Source organism: Petaurus breviceps, unplaced genomic scaffold (assembly GCF_028583685.1).
Source record: "Petaurus breviceps papuanus isolate PSGF00001 unplaced genomic scaffold, PetGlider_PUasm1.0 90784, whole genome shotgun sequence".
Taxonomy (NCBI): domain Eukaryota; kingdom Metazoa; phylum Chordata; class Mammalia; order Diprotodontia; family Petauridae; genus Petaurus; species Petaurus breviceps.
The window spans coordinates 11783491-11798405 of record NW_027187345.1 but is presented as its reverse complement, the minus strand read 5'-3'; the positions used below and the strand labels follow the sequence as shown (position 1 = coordinate 11798405).

The window sequence follows — 14915 nt, the reverse complement described above, 5'->3', positions numbered from 1 at the left end:
CAATCTCAATAGGGCTTATTTTCGGGGGAGGGCTTGTTTTAGAGGAATCTTACAAAGTAAGGGGAGGGTTTATTTTCGGGATAGGTCTTATTATCGGGGAAACACTGTATTGTTGATCATAATATTCCATCATTGGTATTTGTAAAATTTGATAAATACTATTTTATTCAAAACTGGTATTGCTTTCAATTGTTACCTTTTCATTTGGAGAAATAGATCAAGTTTATTGATGGAGTTTGTTCTTTTAGGTTCATTTGGTCTCAACTGAATTTAAATTTTTTTTTTCTTTTTGGAGGGGGGCAGTTGGGGTTAAGTGACTTGCCCAAGGTCACATGGCTAGTTTTTGTGTGTGTTAAGTGTCTAAGGCCAGATTTGAACTCAGGTCCTCCTGACTCCAGGGCTGGTGCTCTATTCACTGCACCACCTAGCTTCCCCTGAATTTAATTTTTTTAACCTTAAGAAATGGTCTTATTTGTGCTGATAGATTTTTTTAAAATCCCATTCCCATTTTTTGAGACCTTCAGTTTTTTAAAATGGTTCGGGTTCAAGTTTCTTCAATTAAGCACCATATTATCTTATTTTTAATCTGATTTGGTACTGATTTTGATCTTTGCTATAATAAATTGTTAGTCTGACTAATCAGAGAAGTAATGTAGAAATGACTCCCATAACACTGACAAGTTATTTTCTATTCTAAATGTAATCAATTTCTTTTAGATAGACAGAGATAGATATATAGATATCCATATATACATATCTCTGTACATGGAGGAAATATCTCTATTTATATCTATATCTGTCTGTTCATCTATCCTCAGCTTGTCCAATGCCTCCTAATGTTCCTTTCAAAGGAAATATGCATGATTAGAAAATTGTTTATTGCCTAGTTGAGGAGCTCCAATCCTTTATTAGCCCTTTGGTTTCTTTAAGGCTCCTCAGTCTTGCAACAAATTTCCTTGGGTTCTGGTTTCAAATATTGTCCAGGAACAGCATATGTAATTGGTCACATTTGTGGTTTCATTTTAAAATGCCTAGATCCAGGCTTCACCTTCCCAACCTTGCTAACTACCCAAGAAAATAAACTGTTCTCTGGGTTGAAAAAGAGCTCCTCGTTTCCTTCTTCCATATCCCTTAAAGGATTCCTTATAATCCTTAAAGGAATTATAAGTATTTTCTAAAAGGGCAATTCTGATATTCCTATAGCGAGTGAATTAAAGACATTTTTATCAATTGCTTTAAGAGTACCTATTATATCATATCATGTCAGGAATGTCATCAGGGCCAAACAACCAGAAACAAATTTTAAAACCAAGATGACCAAATACTCCAAAAAAGATTAGTCAAGTCATGAAAAGATTTTTGCCACTCAAAGCATAGTGCTGGTGTGACACTGACTCAAATTATAGTGCATGATGCTAATATGATACTGATCCTACCTTTTCCTCCAAATGGAAGTTGAGTCAGAAATATTTTTTAAAATTAGTTATTCTTTTTAGAAATTTCCTTTTTAAAAATTTTGAGTCTCCCTATACTCTGTGGTATCAGTTATACATGGTGAAGTCATACAAATCATTTTCTTATGAACCATATTGTGAAAACAACAATACACAAGAAGAAAAAAGTGAAAAAATATACTTCAATCTGTCCTCAGAGTTCATCAGTTTTCTCTCTGGAGGTGGATAGTATTTTTCATTAGGGATCCTTTAGAATTGTCTTGGCTAGTTGTATTGATTAGGTTAGCTAAGTCTTTCACAGTTGATCATTACAGTTGCAGTTACTGTACATAATGTTCTCCTGGTTCTGCTTACTTCACTTTATATCAGTTCATATGAATCTTCCCAGGTTTTTCTGAAGCCATCCTACTTATCATTTTTTATAGCACAGTAGTATTCCATTACAATCATTTAACACAGCTTGTTCAGTCATTCCCCAATTGATAGATATCCCCTCAATATCCAATTCTTTGCCACCACAAAAAGAGCTGCTATAAATATTTTTACACAAATAGGCCCTTTTCTATAGTTATATCTCTTTGGGATATAGACTTATTAGTGGTATTGATGTATCAAAGACTATTTACAATTTTATATCCCTTTAGGCATAGTTCCATATTCTCCAGAATGTTTGGACCAGTTCACAACTCCATGAACAGTCTACCTAATTTTCCATATCCTCTCTGGCATATGTCATTTTAGCCAATCTTATAGTTTTGAGGTAGTACCTCATAGTTGTTTTAGTTTGCATTTCTCTAATCAATAGTTATTTAGAGCATTTTTTCATATGACTGTTGGTAGCTTTGATTTTGGTCAGCAGTATTTTTAAAATAACTATATGGCACTGAAAGTTTTCTTTCCCTGATAAATCAGAAATTTTTTTAGTAGATTGTAGTCTCTCCACAGTGCTTCCTGATACTTCTCTTTGCTCCACCAGCTCAGCCATTCATTTGTTGTTACACAATAAATATTAACCAGACATTGCCTTAATTTCATTGAACCCAAGGAGCAAAGGGATACCTTGTCTTGTATGTACCTGTGGAAGCCATGATATTCATAGGTTAGACTCATTGAATGACGTTTTTGGAGTGCTATAGAGAACCTGTGAACATATTACTTATATAATCAAGATAAAGTAAGCTTTAGTATTAAAGATAATTGTGGAACTCAAGACCATAGAGATACTGATACTGGAATGTTTATAAACTACAGGTCAGATAAAGTCTCCAAACAGTTGCTCCTCCTTCTTCAGAAGAGGGCCAGTTGAGTCGGGGCTTGGGGCCATAGTGGAAAGCTTCTGGGAGAGTTCTGGAAAAATACTATCTCAATGCTGTTATGTGATAATAGTATTTATTATTCCCCTGACTTTGGAATATTTAATCTTCTTGATTGCAAGGATTTAATTTTTAAAATTAAAAAACTTATATTTTTATGTTATATTTATTTGTGCACACGTAGCATAAACTATTTGTGAAGAGAAACTTTGTGTAATTTATCTTTGAGATTCTACCTAGCATGGTGTACTAGGCATATTAAGTGCGAACTATTTGACCAGTAAGAAATTATTAGATCTAGCTGCTGATTGTGAAGGATAGAAATATGACAGAAAATAAGAAACATGCTTCCCTTACCTCTGTTGTTGGATGAGCAAATATTTATTGATCACTTACTATATGTACTAAATATTTTAGAGATATGAGAAGTTAAAAAAAACCGGGGCTGTGCAATCTATTTATTTGGAACATTACTCTGATTATTTTTGTTGTTGTTGTGGTTTTTGTTGTTTTGCTTTTTTGGAAGGGAGAGGGCAGGGCAATTGGGGTTAAGTGACTTGCCCAAGGTCACATGGCTAGTAAGTGTTAAGTGTCTGAGACCAGCTTTGAACTCAGGTCCTCCTAACTCCAGGGCCGGTACTCTACTTACTATGCCACCTAGCCACTCCATGACTCAGATTCTTGGAGCAAATTATAGGATATATAGGATAATATAATAGGCTGCTGTTTAGTGATGTCAATTCTAAGAAATCAAGAAAAGGTAAAGATTATTGAAGGTTTGGTGAGCCAGGCAAACCTTCATGCAAAAGGTACAATATTGAACTTTTAAGGGAGGGATATGTTTTACATAGTAAAAAAAAAGAGAAGGGAGGGCATTTTTAGTATTGAAAATAGCATAAATGATGACATTAAGGTAGATATCAACATACTGTCACGTCTGGAGTTAGAGGTTCTAGTTCAGGAGTAATTGTCAATATAGTTTGATAGGTGTGATGGACCAGATATAATGGTGGGTTTTGAAAACTTCATTGGAGAGTTTTAGATTTTATGAGGTATATATAGTTAATGAATAATAAACAATGTATTTTAGAAAAACTCGTTGAGCCACATTGTTTATAGTTTAGAGAAGAGCCTGGCATCAGAGACAATTGCTCTTTTTTCCTTAGTTTATTTATTTTTAGTTTTTAACATCCACTTCCATAAGTTTTAAATTTTCTTCCCCAAGATGGCATGCAATCTGATATAGGCTCTAGACATACATTCCTATTAAACACATTTTTGCATTAGTCATGTTGCATAGAATTATAATGAATAGGAGAAACTATGAGAAAGAAAAGAAAAGAAAACGAAAAAGAAAATAGTCTGCTTCGCTCTGCTTCCAGACTCCATAGTTCTTTCTTTGGATGTGGGTGGTATTTTCCATCATGAGAGACAATTGCTCTTGACCCAGTAATGAATTAAAGGGGGTCTGACTGAGGTAGTAGTGGATTAGAGTGAGAGGCATGGGAAGGTAATGAATACCATTAATAACACTTCAAAGGATGGATTGCTAAGACTTGTTTTTTTTTTAAATAAATATAGCAGAAGGAAAAAAAAAAGCTATGAAAGGTGAGAGAGGACACAATGATAACTCATACTAAAAAATAAAAAGACCATTTATCCTTATCATGGATAAGTTTTAAAAACTCTTTTTTTTATTGTGACAAATTTAATATGGATTTTTTTTTTTTTGTAATTAACATAAAGCTATTTTTGGTAACTTTATCAAATGACAGTAATATATGAGAAACTCAATCCATACATTTAATAACCATAAGTGTTTCTTTTTATTTTCAGGGAACCATTTATTATTCTTTCAGGAGGATTGTCCTATGATACTGTAGGAAGGAGACCTTGTTTAACAGTTATGCACGGGAAAAGCACGGCTGTGCTAGAAATGGACTATTCAATTGTTGATTTTCTTACACTCTGTGAAACACCATACCCAAATGGTAAGCTATATAATATTCCTTAATATTTAGTCTACACTTCTGATTTCACTGACATAGAACTTTCCTTAATGAATGCAGAACACCAATTATTTTGCCAATTACATATTATCTTAGAAAGTTGCCTGGGGCACTGAGAGGTAAAAGGATTTGCCCAGGTTTTGAAATAACCAGTGTATGTCAGAGGTAGCATTTGAATTCCAAGATTGTCTCTCTAGTCACTGTGCCATACTGCCTCTGCTGCCTTTGCTGCCTCTTGTTATTCATCTGTGTCTGACTTTTAGATCAGGGGTCTGTCTTATAAGAACATTCCATTACTGTATTTTTTGATAAGGCTACAGCTGTCACAACTTCTAATTTTTATTGCCTTCCCCAGTCCCTTTTCTTCTTGGTCTTTGTTACCAGTTGTGTGCTTTGGAACTATTGTACTATTATTAATAAACTTCCTTCCATCCTAAGCCTTTTCTTTTCACATCCCTTTCATCTTCATACATTCGTAACAAATTGGCCTTCTCTAGAAAACACTGTCTCTAGCCACCCTCTCCATTTCTGGCTTCTCCTCTCATGTCCAGTGATGTACTAGGCCAGGCATGTTTTTTGTTCTCTAATGCCATTTCCAAATTCTCCCTCTTCCATTAAGACTCAGAAACCTTTTCTTTTCCTTTTAATCCAAACATCTATAGTATTCTATTTTGATCCTTTTTACCTGTGATCCACCAGTTCAATCATTATCTCTTTTTTTAAAAATTGATAAGTTTTTTTCTTTAACATCATTGTGGGATTAAAAGCATTTTTTCCTGTTTAGTGGTTAAAATTTGTCTAAAGTTTCTCTTTAATACTTGGTCATCTGTAGAAAACAGTTTTCTGAATGAGGCTACTTCTATCCCTTCAATGAATCAGACCATTTTATAATACTAAAGTGAAGAAAAAGCTTTTTGTGTTAATAGAAATCAGGGTATCTCCTAGGCCCAGTTATTTCCAGAGTGTCTGAATTTAAACATCCTGTCATAAAATATAGACTGAGGAAGGAAATGAATTCAAGGGTTACCTGAGGATCATTTTAGATTATGCTAGTTTTAAGAGATCAAGGTTACTGAGGTACTATTTTATCACCTCCAGTCACAGCAAAATGAGAGGTATATTCTGAGATGACTTCTACACCGTATATATTGTTTCCCTGTATATTTTTATTTTTCATTAGTTTGTATAAGTCTGTTTATGGTTTCCTGAATTCTTTGTATTTACCATTTCTTACAATATGCTAATATTCCATTACTTTCATGTGTCACAATTTGTTCAGATATTTCCAAATTGAAGGTTATCTGCTATATTTTCAGTTATTTAGAAGCACAAAAAATGGTGGTGTTTGGTATATGAAACCTTACTTTATTTGACTGCCTTTACTTTATATGCTTAGGATTTGGATTTCTTGGTCAAAGGGTAGGTAAGTTTTTGTCACTATTTAGGCATAATTCCTGAATAATTGAATCAGTTCTCCATTAACAATGTTCCTTTCTTTCTTTAAACCCTACATTTGCTGTTTTCATCGTTTCTTATATTTTCCAGTTTTCTGAGGGTGAGGGCCCTTACTTCTTCCTTTAAGAAATTTTCTAGTTGATTCTGTCAACTGCAATTTCTTGTCTACCTCAACTTCTACCCTTTTATTTGAGGACTTCAGACACCATTACCTTCCTAGTGATCAGTTTCCTCAATGTCTATGACCTTCACCTTCATTCCATTCAAACCATCCGTTGGGCTAATCATACCTTAGATTCCACCATCCCATAAGTGTGTCACTTGTATGATTTTTAAATTGACATTTTCATTTCTGATCATTCATTTCTTCCTCATCCTCACTCCTCCTAAATATATTTTGCATCCTTATGAGAGGCTTAAATTTTCCTATTCCTCCTTGTTTGCCCAGTCCCTCACTAGGTCTAACCTTCATGTTAAAGTCTTAACTCTATAGTTAATAAATTCTTTAAAAATCTCTCCCTTTCCCCCATCTCTCTCTCCCCCACTTCCTCTCCTCCGATTCTCTCTCTTCTTATATATGTGTGTTGATATTAAACCCTCATTTCTTTTCAGATTCCACCTGGATATTTCATCATCATTTCAGTCAACATGTCTAAAACAGAATTCATTATCTTTCCCTGCAAGTTTATTCTAAACTTTTCAATTTCTTTTGAGATCATTACCATCTTCTCTGTCACTCTGATTGAATCCATGACAAAGTGTCAGCATTAACTCTTAACTACCTCACCCCTTTCAGCTACCACCTTAATTCAGGTCCTTATCACTTTTTTCCTTCATTAGTATAATAGCATCCTAATTGTTCTCCCTTTTTTCCAGGTTTTTCTCTCTCTCTTTCTCTTTAGTTTGCCTTTCACATAGCTGCTAAAATAATTTATCCCAAGGTACAGTTCTGGCTTTGTCATTTCCCTGCTAGAAACAAATACCTTTCATGCCTCCTTAGAGCCATTAGGTAAAATAAGGTCCTCAGTCTAACATTTTTAAGGCCTCTGTAATGTGACTCTTTTTCTAAGCTTATTTTGTTCCATTTACCTTCAAAAACTCAGTTTTGTTACCAGTGTGAACTGCTTGTTCTCACTCATTACTTTATTAACCTCTTCATCTATACCTTCCAAAGTCTTTATCTTCTTTTAAGGCTTGTCTCTTAATACCACTTCCTCAGTAAAAGATTCCCTTGATCTCCCCAATCGTTAGTACTATCACTGTCCTCAGTAATTTTGTATTATATATACACACGTAAGTATAATATACATAATATATGTATACATAGATATGTTATAGCCCTGATAGTAGATAAAATTCTTTGAGAGAAGAACCTGTTTTGTAAAAAGTTTTAGCTTATTTTCCTAATAAACCTTATTTATATTACTGTGTTTTTGTTAAGTTTTGGTAAAAGCTTTCAAAGGAAACACACATAACTTTGTATGCAGATATATTTATAAGTGTCCATTAAGATATGCAAAGTTGTCATTATCCCCCATTCAGTACTTAATGTATATATCAATAACAAGCAAAAAACATAATCTCTGATTTTTTTTTGGTCTGTAAACACTTTTGTAGCCATGACACTGAAATGTTGATAATTAAGTTTATAAATATTCAGATTTTAATTTAGGTTTTCTTGATAAAATATAGGCATAAGAATTTGAAATTTTAGAAAGTCATTGTATTAGCAAAATCTGCTTCATAACATATGAACTCTTAAGTCATTGGGGAGTCAGAATGTTAGATAAAGTTTTTGGAAAATGAAACAAGTGACACTAAAATTGTCATGAAATTTAAAATTCCATTCTATTTTCTTATGTTCTCAAAATAATTTATTTTTTGTTTTGGTATTTTAGATTTTCAAGAACCATATGCTGTGGTTGTCCTTCTGGAAAAGGATTTAGTACTTATAGACCTTGCACAAAATGGGTAAAATTTGCAACTTTGAAGATAGCAAAAAGATTCATTTGCAGTAGAATTTAGTATTGCAGTTCTTTGAAACTGATTTCAGCTGAGCAGTTTCTGAGTTATTTTCTTTGCTCGAGTTTGAAGAAATGCTCTTTCTCTGGTGAAACTTTCTTCTTTCATACAGCAATATAAATTGTTTCCCAATTTTGTTTTATTATAGATTCCAGAGTCCTACCTTAAACAGTGTACACAAAAATATCATAGCTGTTGTAGAATTTCAAAAAATCAAATTATTAGAAGATTCATATGGTCCTATAATCATATATCCTTAAGTAATTTCTTAACATTATCTTAAAGTTCTTTTTAATTAAATAATTGAAAAACCATGTGGTTCTTTCACATTATGTCTGTAAGAAGATTTTGTTAATGAATTTAGCACTATCAAAATTTCACTTTTGTTTTTATATATACCCATTAAATAGGACCATGTCAGATACAAAGTAGGTTCTTAATAAATGCTTAGTGATCGATTAAAAATTAATTGAAAAGTATAAAATCATTATTTTAGCTAAAATGTGAATTCTGTGGTTGTTACTATTAGAAAGAGCTTTAGGAAAATAATTGTATCATAAAATAATTTTTATTTTCTTTCTTGTCAGTACAAAGTAAATTTTTTATTGTATATTATGTCTTATTTATAGGAGCCTTCTATATTCCCTCTTCCCTCCCCCCCATATTTCCTTTTTTTATGAAGAAAAGTTTAGGTTAATTAAATGCTGAATCTTATTTAGGACACATAAATCAATTTGTGGTGAGAGAATGGTTTCTGCTTCTTTTGATCTTTTTAAAGAACTCATTGCTTCAGGATCTTTAAAGCTCTAAGTCATTGTTTATTTAGCAGTTTGTACATATTAAATGCTTTAAAACCATGCATTTCTTTTTTTAATTCAGAGGACTTGGAGTTAGAAGGGAACATAGCTCCATGTAGTTCATTTTACAAATGAGGAAACTATCCAATGTGGACCTTTATAGTTAAGTTTGAGGTTGGCTAAAAGATAAGGATAGATAGGTAAAAAAATAAAAAGTATTGTTATACTTTTTATTTAGTTTCATACTTTTCTAAATGCCTTTTTTGGACATACTTGAAAGAGTTTGACATTTCAGAGGGTGATGATTTAAATAACACTTTCCTATGGTAAAAATCTACTTATATTTATAGGGTTGCATTTTGAAAATAGAATAAAACTTTAACCTAAATTATTTATATTTCACATTCAGATTGTTGTATGATTGTTTTGAGGATTGTATAAACTTTAAAGCTATAATAAAATTTTGATTTTTGAAGTTATCAGTATTCCAAATCTAATAACATATATTTAAAATAATTTGCATTTTTATTTTGCACTCAAATGCTAAATAATTTTTGTTTCACATTGTTTTGATTTAATTTTTTTCTTGTTTTAAAGGTATCCTATATTTGAAAATCCCTACCCCTTGAGTATACATGAATCTCCTGTTACCTGTTGTGAATATTTTGCTGATTGCCCTGTAGATGTTATCCCTGCACTTTATTCTGTTGGAGCCAGACAGAAACGCCAAGGTTACAGCAAAAAGGTGCTTTGTATTTATTTTAGCATTTGAATATATTTGTATGAAGCTGAATCAAATGAGTCCTTTTTATTCATTTATGTAATGCTATTTTTTTTTCTTATAGGAGTGGCCTATTAGTGGAGGTAACTGGGGATTGGGTACTCAGAGTTACCCTGAAATTATCATCACGGGGTAAGTATGATTCTGATTTGTCCAAAGCAGCAAACTTCACCTGAGTATGATTTTGACTAACTCAGTTATTTGCATTGTGATCTTTGTGTAATCAATAGTACAATGCAAAGATATTACTTTGAAGGGCATGTTATGTTGACATTAATTTTAACTTTTTTTCTTTATCATGCCAAAGCAATTCTTATTGTTTTGATATTTAAAAATGATCATGCAAACTTTAAAGCTGACAGCTATTATTTACACTGAGAAAGAAACATGTATGGATATTTTTGCTCATATTTTCACCACATTCTTACCTCATATTCATTTCATAGGCATGCAGATGGGTCTGTCAAGTTCTGGGATGCCTCTGCAAGTAAGTGATTTAGACAATTTAAAATTATTTATTTTTGATATGTCAAATATATATACATTCTCTTTTTATAAATACATACTATGAGTTTTCTAGATACTTTAAAGTAATCCTTTTAGCAAACTTTAAATGCGATTAGTTCTAGTGTCCCAGATTTAAATGTTTTCAAAATTGAATAAACATTCAGTATACTTAGGTCAATACATTAGCACAGCAAAAGCCTATGATTTTATCTTTGTGAAAAATTATAATATGCAAATTTCCTCCATGTAAATACATTATAATCTACCCATAATGTATAGTCTTAAATGTTTCATAATACTTAGAGAGGTTAAGTGTCTGACCCATCACAAAAGCTTATATGTCAGAAAAGAGACTTGAACATGGGTCTTTTGAATCAAAGTTCAGCACTTTATTTACTTCTTATTAAACGTACCTATGGGTATCTTAATTAATCAAGAGCAATCTCAACAAAAAAAGTACAGATTCTTTCATTTATTTCTGTTTTTCTTCTCCTTCAACATAGAGGAAAAGCTAGCTGTTTTTCTTGATAGTGGAATATTCTAAATAACTTCAGATGCTGGTTGTTAATTTAGGTCACAAAATTTCTGCATGTATACTTACAAGTAGATTTAATATAAAAGATCCTTCTAGTACTTCCTTCTTACAATTAACATGTACTTATTGGCATTCATTAAAATGGATCCAGTAGATAATTGGAGAATCCCAAGATAAATGTGGGATATTTTGCTATCTAGGAATATGTAATGGCAGTAATGAATTTTTTTTCTGTAAGGAAACTTTATTTTTTTGTTCACTAAAATGACTTTCTTCTTGTATACATAGATGTTTACTAAAATGAGTAGCATATATACATTATTTTAATTTTCCATTGTCTTATATCTATTTAAATAAGCAAAATTTTCAAGATATTAGAATCTCTTGTGTTGGTAATTACTAATGTAGCCATACATCTATCTGGACCATGCAAAGAAAATATCCATTTGAGTTGAATGTTGTTCATGTGAGCAAAGGTTATTAATGATACATAATAATTGAATGAATAATTTATATAGAAATATTTGATCATATTAACTTGTATAACATTTCTTTTCTTTCTAGTAACACTTCAGGTACTATATAAGCTAAAAACATCTAAAGTATTTGAAAAATCAAGAAATAAAGATGACAGACCAAACACAGACATTGTAGATGAAGATCCATATGCCATTCAGATAATTTCATGGTGTCCAGAAAGTAGAATGCTGTGCATTGCTGGTGTCTCAGCACATGTCATTATCTATCGGTTCAGCAAACAGGAAGTGACAACAGAAGTTATTCCGGTAATAAGCCCTTATTTGTGTAAGGTTTCCAATGCCTACCTTTTTTCAAGTTTATCAACTATTTAAAACCTATGTGCTATGAATGTTGTCGCCCAAATGTTTGACATTAGTGGCTATTTGTGGGGTTTACTTCTATATACTTAAATACCTTTCCAAGGGCTTTTACTAAGAATTGTTTAAGTCAAGGTTCTTAACCTTTTTTGTTTCATGGACCCCTTTGGCATTCTGATGGAGCCTGTAGACCCCTTCTCCAAATAATGGTTTTATGTGCATAAAATTAAATATATAATATTACAAGGCAGATTATTGGAATGCAGTTAACAAACTATTAGGGAAAAAAAAAGTTCCTGATGCCTAGGTTAAGAACCTTTGATTTAAATCCTTAAGTAATTTTTTTATTATCTGAGGACTTTTAAAATTTATAACTCAACTAGGTTTGATACTAACTTCTTATAAATTACATTCAAAAGAATAGTTACTTAGAAAAAAACTAGTTTGGATTAAGTATGTTCCTTTGCATCCCTAAAGTCTGCCTTCACAGTGTACTTTTGTAGTATATCTGTGAATAAGGAAACAGATTTTAAAGTAAGCATCAGGCTCTCATTATTTGTAGTAAGGAAATACTTAAATCTTTGCCAGTGTAAATACAAGGATAAAATAAGGATATACTCCTTTTCTCCACTGTTACTTGACATAGGTTTTTGGGGTTTTTTTTTGCTTTTTGGAGGGGGGAAGGCAGGGCAATTAGGGTTAAGTGACTTGCCTAAGGTCACATGGCTAGTTTTGTGTTAACTATCTGGACTGGATTTGAACCCAGGTCCTCCTGACTCCAGGGCCTGTGCTCTATTCACTGCACTACCTATCCGCCCCAAAGCTACTCTCTTAGTGGGTAAATGTCAAAGAATAAGAACAAATAGTTTTCTTGCAGGCCATTACCAGTCTTATGAAAGATTTCTTCAAATGCCTAATAAGAGATACGGAGATCAAAACAATTCTGATATTCTACTTCATACTCAGCAAATTGTCAAAGATGACTGAAAAAAAATGAGACTAGTCAGTGTTGAAGGGTCAGTAGTCCTTTCTAGACAGCATTTTGGAAATTCTGGATAGCAGTTTGGAATTATACTTTAAAGGAAAAAAAAGAGAGGGGAACAGAGCCAAGATGGCAGAGTAGAAGCAGGAAATTCCATGAGCTCCCCCCACAACCACCTCCAATACCTGTAAAATATAACTCTAAACAAATTGGATAGCTACAGAACCCACAGTGATAGAAACAAATCTCCCACTGAAGGCAGCCTGGCAGGCCAACAGGAAGGTTCTATCACACAGAGCTGGGAGCCAAGCGCAGACCTGCATGAGCCTTGTGGTTCCAGCCCCAGGGCAACCTGACCAGCAGGGGCTGGAGCGGACTTCAGGACAGTGAATCACCAGTAGCTTTGGTGGTTTCCAGACTTCTCAACCCATAAATGCCAAAGACAAAATAAAAGGTCAGTGTGGAACTCTGTTGGACAGAAGAGCATGGTCTGGGCCCTGCCTCTGGGGCAAGAGGTGGTGGAGCCTCAGTGGCTGCAGCTGCTGCTGCTGCTGTGTGGGTGCCTCCAGAGCTCCTGGCCTGAAGATCATAGGGGGAGCAAGCAACCATTCAGAGGGTAATCGTTCTTGCTTTAACCTGCTTGGATCTGGGTTGCTGTCTTGGGCGGTGGTCCTGGGGTGAGAAATGCCAGTGTGGTGTCTGTAGAGAGGGTGCCCTCCTCAGACCTCTGACAACATTTGCAAATACCCCACTGATTTGTGACAAAGCTCTCCACTCTGGGAGCAGAGTTCTACCACGGCAAAGAGCTCAAAAGTCAAGTAGTGGGCTGGCAAGATGAGTAAGCAGAGGAAGTACTGTCAGCCCATAGAATCCTTTTTTGGGGAGAAAAAGAATCAAAGCATGGAAGGGGAGGAAGACAATGAAGTCAGAACTCCTATATCAAAAGCTTCCAAGAAAACTATGAGCTGATTACAGGCCATGGAGAAACTCAAGAAGGATTTTGAAAATCAAGTAAGAGAAGTGGAGGAAAAATTGGGAAGAGAAATGAGAATGATACAAGAAAATCATGAAAAGCTAGTCAACAGCCTGCTAAAGGTGACCCCCCCCCCCAAATTGAAGAAAATAACACCTTAAAAAATGGACTAACTCAAATGTCAAAAGAGGCCCAAAAAACCAATGAGGAGAGGAATGCCTTAAAAAGCTGAATTGCCCAGATGGAAAAGGAATTTCAAAAACTCACTGAAGAGAATAATTCCTTCAGAATTAGATTGGAGCAAATGGAAGCTAATGACTTTATGAGAAATCAAGATACTATAAAACAGATCTAAACAAATGAAAAAATAGAAGGCAATGTGAAATATCTCATTGGAAAAACCATTGACCTGGAAAATAGATCCAGGAGAGATAACTTAAAAATTATTGGACTTCCTGAAAGCCATGATCATCCTTGAAGAAATTCTCAAGAAAAATTGCCCTGATATTCTAGAAGCATAGGGCAAAATAGAAATTGAAAGAATTCACCAATTGCCTGTTGAAAAAGATCCCCAAAAGAAAACTCCTAGGAATATTATAGCCAAATTCCAGAGTTCCCAGGTCAAGGAGAAAATAATTCAAGCTGTCAGGAAGAAACAATTTGAGTATTTTAGAAACACTATCAGGATAACATAAAATCTAGCAGCTTCTATATTAAGGTATCAATGGGCTTGGAATATGATATTCTGAAGGTCAAAGGAGCTAGGATTAAAACCAAGAATCACCTATCCAGCAAAACTGAGTATAATGTTTTAAGGGAAAATATAGTCATTCAATGAAATAGAGGCCTTTCAAGCATTCTTGATGAAAAAACCAGAGCTGAACAGAAAATTTGACTTTCAAATACAAGAAGCAAGAGAAGTATGAGAAGGTAAACAGGAAAAAGAAATCATAAGGAACTTATTAAAGTTGAACTATTAACATTCCTACATGGAAAAACGATAATTGTAACTCATGAGACTTGTCTCAGTATGAAGATAGTTGAAAGAAATATATAGTTATATTATATATATATATGCATACATGTATATGTTTATATAGGAGGGTGTATGTGTGTATAAATACATATGTGAGTATGTGTATATGTATTATATATATATATATATATACACAGAGGGCACAGGATCAGTTGAATAGAAAGGGATGATATCTGAAAAATAAAATTAAGAGGTGAGAGAGGAATATAATGAGA

The 14915-nt window shown here is 33.4% G+C and overlaps 1 protein-coding gene across 4 annotated transcripts in view; it reads left to right on the top strand.

Moving 5' to 3' along the window:
* STXBP5 (syntaxin binding protein 5) overlaps window positions 1-14915 on the top strand; it is a 202417-nt gene that overhangs the window by 110046 nt on the left and 77456 nt on the right. For all 4 annotated transcript variants that reach the window (XM_069069727.1, XM_069069725.1, XM_069069724.1 and 1 more), the window contains exons 10-15: window positions 4604-4758; window positions 8130-8202; window positions 9648-9795; window positions 9896-9963; window positions 10278-10318; window positions 11438-11658. In XM_069069727.1, coding sequence (XP_068925828.1) covers window positions 4604-4758; window positions 8130-8202; window positions 9648-9795; window positions 9896-9963; window positions 10278-10318; window positions 11438-11658 — 706 coding nt within the window. The remainder of the gene's footprint in view (window positions 1-4603; window positions 4759-8129; window positions 8203-9647; window positions 9796-9895; window positions 9964-10277; window positions 10319-11437; window positions 11659-14915) is intronic.